The following is a 5198-nucleotide window of genomic DNA, read 5'->3' as shown; positions in this document are numbered from 1 at the left end:
AGTGATACAGAACCCATTGAAACATGGTCCTTGCTTCATCAATGCACCTGTCAAAGCAAACAGCAAGAGAAACATAGACAGAGGATATTTAGATTTTTACAATACACCACCATTTAATAAACCTTAAAAAACCTTTAAAAACAGTCTTAGTGTTGGCATTATAACAAGCTTAAATTTAAGATGCATACCTCCCACAGAGAAAAGCAGAGTCGCCCAGATGAGAACGAACATCCTGATTCAGTCAGTCAGTCTCTCCCTTCACAAGACCAAGTTTTCTTTTCAAAGGCACAAACATATTGAAATGTTTCAGTTGATGAAACTGGATCAGACACACCTCTATGGTTGACAGCCACATTTATTCATGTAAACACACAACATCCTGTATTTAAATCCACACTAACATCTTCAGGGTTGTGAGTCCCCTAAAATGTTTTATTTTGAAGCACTTTTTGATATTTGTTCCGGAAAACTGCCAAATAAATAATAATAATAATAATAATAATAATAATAATAATAATAATAAAAAAACAACTATTTTTTAATTTATTTACTTTATTAATTTAATATTTTATGATGTTATGGAAAAAAATATTAGTTTCAATTTACAATTTTCAAAATGTATTTTAAATCTAAATGTGTTTTACCTTTTGTCTTGTTCTCTTGCTTCCTTATCTCCTCAGTGACCTCGACTGAGTGTCTCGACTCTTCCTTTTTGTACTTCTTTCCTCTTTGCACTACAAGTTTCCAGGAAGTTTCTCTACACCGCCCTACAAAGCCTAACTACAGTAACTATACTAACAGTTTTTTGACTGGCCAGTCAAAAGGGTTTTATGTAGAATGTCGGGTATGTGCCTATTGAATATGTATTATCTAAATCATTTTTATGGCTTAAAAATCATGACCAATTATTTGACCTATGACCCCAAAAATGCAGATACTGCACTCTGTCTTTGTATTACCATAACCAGATATATAGGTAGTGCACAGCAAGAGTGCAGTTACTACAGATGGAGTGTCTACTTCCTGATAAAATCTAAATCTAATTTGATGTTTTATTACATTATTAAATCTGTATTACTTGTGTCATGTGTAACAAGTTGAAATAGATGGCTAATTAAGAATTTAAGTGTTCTTTTGTGACGTTTAAATACCAAAGTAATCATTCAATCAAAGTAAACTAAAAGTAACTAACTAAGTAAATAACTCAATTTTGACCCAAATTGTAGTTACTGTGGTTTTGCTTTGTAGGGCAATACACACTACTGGCCCTGCTTAGACTGCCACACATACAGCTAAAACCTCATATGTATATCAATCTGGCAACACTGAACAACAACCTATCAACTAGAAACTATCTACCAACTATCCGTCATTGCAATGCATAATACCTTATGTGCAGAGTGGCACATGCATCAGTGAATGGTTTGTATTACTGGTTAATATCTGCTGTGCCAGTGAAATAATAATGGTCATGGTCAAAGAAAGACATTAGTTTAAAGATTAGTTTATTCATGTGTGAAAACATGTAATGCATTAAATACGTGCAGATTCAAGTATTTTAATCATAGTTCTTAATTTCAACTACATGCAACCTCTAGTATTTACCACCACATTTTGCAACAATTTTTTTATGGTTTGATGGTTTATTACACAAAATCTTGAAGTTGTGTTCTCAGAAATGGTGACAATTTAAACATGCCCTCGCTCTATAACTTCCTCCTCACACTTTGAGGTGCTAGATTCAAACATTTTCTTTTAGCTGCAAATCGGCTTACACGTTTCTCTTTACCTATTAATATATGCCTACATACTGAATACTCACTACAGAACCTGCAAACATTGCAGACTGTACCAGATGTAAGAAAAGCTTTGTTGCAATGGACTCGATCGAAGAACCAATGTGTCACACACTCACTCACTGAGCACTCTGAGTGAGGTTTATTTCTGAAACATTAAAAAGGGAAGTAATCTATGACCTGTTAACAGGCCTTTAGAGACAAATTGAGCCAAACATTTATTATTCATTTTTTTATATAAGAATGTCTGCATACAGTTACACCAGTTTAATGTACATCAAAATTGGTTGCTGCAATTGTTCCTGCTATACATACAGACCCCGAAGAGAACAGAAAGCAAGTCCACTGTAAGAGATGAGGGACAAAAACAAAAGTCCTCATTCTTGTAAATGTCTTCCCAAAGTTCAGCTGAAGCTCTTACACACCACAGCCACTGTAACTTACTTGTTATTTGTCTAACTAATTTCTCTTAAAGCCTCCTATTTACTATGATTTGTCTTTGAAATGCATTTTGGGCTGTAGATTTTGTCCCTATCTCTGTCATTGGAATTGCTTACGGACGGGATCTAACTATTACCTACTTCGTCCAATTTTGTCCTGTTTCTATGATTCTCTTTTCCCCCATTTCTTATTTACTTGCAGGCTTTATACATATTGTGTGACCATTTTTGAAGGGAGCATGACAGAAATAATTTCAAGACTGCATCAATATGATTGTTGTTCATATGACTAATGAAAGAACTGGACCCTTTTTACTAGAACCATGTGACTATTGTACTGAGATAAACTGACACACTAAATGGAAATGAAACAGGAGTACGAGCCTCTGAAACTGCAACCGTACTTTGAGCTAAATGCTAATCTCCGCATACTAACAAGCTCACAATGACAATGCTAACATACTGACTATGTATAATGTTTATTCTGTTTACTGTCTTAGTTTAGCATGTTAGCATTTGCTAATTGGCATTAAAGACAAAAGGTAAACAGTTTAGGGATTGCTTAAGTTAATACAGTTTAAACAGATTTCAAGGCAATACAACATCATTTCAATCAAAAGCACATGCCAAACTCATGGTGGAGCAAAAGCAACTAAAGTAATTGGGATACATTTATGGTCCCCATTAATGTCTGTACAAAAAGAATCCATCCAATAGTTGTTAAGATAGTTCTGTCTTAACCAAAATGATCTGGCAAACTAACAAACAGATCGTTCCATGCTGAAAAAGAGACACCATCACACAGGGTGAAAGTGAGGGAACATGTTTGCCATGCATATCCTGGTATAAAACAAAAGTAAAAATCCCTCAGAGCAAAGTCCACCCTTAGTGGAATGAATGGATTTGCAGACTAGAGGAGTTGAGTCTCTCGATCACTTCACACTATCACAGACTGATTCTGGTGTTCGAACACAGCTGAGGCTGAACACTGTGAATATAACAGCACTGAAACTGTTCACAGGACCTTCAATCCATCACCAGTCCATTACATCAACTCATCACATCTGATGAGAGCAAAGAAACTTTATCCTCAAGAAACTCCACAAGGCAACATAGTCCTCAAATCTCACCCATTATATCCTTCACATTGGAGTAAACTTCTGCGTCCTCCCCTTCATCCTCTTCTGGGACATACTGTTTTGTCTCCTCATCCTCCTCTATCATTGCCTCCTCTTTGCCATCCAACACTTCATTTTCTTCTTCCTCTCCGCCTCTTCCTTCCTCTTCTCTTTTCTCCTTTACTTCTTTCTTAATTTCAGCATACTCTGTCTCTGTGGTCTTTTGTGTGTTTGCTGCCTCCCTGGGACTCCTCCTTTTCAGCACTGAGAAATCAATGCTGGCGTACTCTACATCTTTTGGTTCACCATCAAGATCAAGAGCTGCCTTCTCTTCTGCCACAGCTCCTTCTCCATCTTCAACTGCCTCTTGGTAGTAGGTCTGATCATCTTCCACTGCTTGACCGACATCGATCTGAGAGGTAAAATGTAAATTATATGACTCATTCAGCAGCTGCTACAAGAATCAACATTGTGAACAATATGCATGAAATCTCTATCTGACATATTTACATTACTGCCAACCATATTTGTCAAGTCATACCATAATATTTTACATTTTTTAATGTTCTAGTGTCCATTCATTTCTGTACGGTATAAGAAAAAAAAAATTAGCTTAAAGCAAAACTTGTTTGAGATATTGTAATCCATCACAACGTACACCTGGTTTTATTATGGCATGGTGTTGACTTACACAGCATCTCAAATTTGCACAAATGTTAACTGCAAGTTGATTCACATGAATAAAGCATAGCATTAGTTTAGGCAGAGCACAAAAGTTGTGCCTGCTTGATTTGACTGGATGGGCTGCTTCATTCATGCTTCACCATCAGTGGCTCATTCATCACCTTCTTGGCTACAGAAGCACATCCAGACTAGGACTGAATGCAGCAATCTGACACCTTAAACTATTAGACTGCTGATGCTGAAGCTCCTTCAGCCAACCGAATACATGTGCTGTATATGTGGTACTGCTGAAACGAAATGCTACTACTAATGTCCATGTATACGTTTTGTTAAAAGGGGATTATTTCTCTTTCTTGCTGCTCAGATTATTTGAGAACTTCCTAAAAGAGCGCTGTCTTTCCGGACAAATCTAACCATATGACCATTTTCTATTCATGGTCAATTCCTTGAACAGAAAAGTATCTGACTGAAAAATAAACAATAAAAGCCACAATAACACATCTAAAATACAATATTTGAAACTTGGACACTTCTAAATGAAAATAGTATTTTATGAATGCATATGAATACCAGTGGATCCTCTTGACTGGTCACCATCTCCAGAGTTTCATCCAGCTTTCCAAAGCTTTTCTGTTTTTTCCTGAAAAAAAAAAACCCAAAACAAACATATTTACACAGTAATAAATGTATGTATGAAGATTATCCTCAAACAAGACCAGGAATTAAATATTGGAATTAATGGTGTACCTGTGGCATTTTTTTACCAAACAGCAAATGACTGCTGAAAGAACTACCCCAATAAAAAAAGCAATAAGGACTTCCAGCCGTGAAACCATTTTTAATACTCCTGTGGACTGATCTGCAGAGGAATAAAAAAAATGTCATGTTGTTGTCAACGAAAATATACATGCAATAGCTTAGTTTCTTTTGACAGCTTGTCCAATGGTTGTCCAAATACAAAGTTTACAGTGAAAGAGATACTAAAAATGACAAAGCAGTGGTCTGTAGTTGCATAAGTGTTTTAGCTGAGAACTTTTACCCTCTTGTTCAGGAGCGTCTGTTTGAACGATGAGGTTTTCTTTTGCTTCCCCAATTTCATTGCTGCTGACACACTCAACAACAGTGTTGCTATGGTCTTTTACGCTTAGGCTGACGGTGCT

General features: G+C 36.2%; 1 protein-coding gene across 1 annotated transcript in view; it reads right to left on the bottom strand.

Moving 5' to 3' along the window:
- Positions 1–1506: 1506 nt before the first annotated feature.
- The window catches only part of LOC118335815 (immunoglobulin superfamily member 10-like), a gene marked incomplete in the record, with an annotated part of 22699 nt that continues 19007 nt past the window's right edge, over positions 1507–5198 (bottom strand). Inside the window, 4 exon segments of the mRNA XM_035672260.1 lie at positions 1507–3766; positions 4609–4678; positions 4786–4897; positions 5078–5198. Coding sequence (XP_035528153.1) covers positions 3356–3766; positions 4609–4678; positions 4786–4897; positions 5078–5198 — 714 coding nt within the window.

This window comes from Morone saxatilis, unplaced genomic scaffold (assembly GCF_004916995.1).
Source record: "Morone saxatilis isolate NCDOM2014 unplaced genomic scaffold, NCSU_SB_2.0 Contig24, whole genome shotgun sequence".
Classification (NCBI taxonomy): Eukaryota; Metazoa; Chordata; class Actinopteri; family Moronidae; genus Morone; species Morone saxatilis.
The sequence above is the reverse complement of the archived record's forward strand: the minus strand, read 5'-3'. Positions and strand labels throughout refer to the sequence as shown.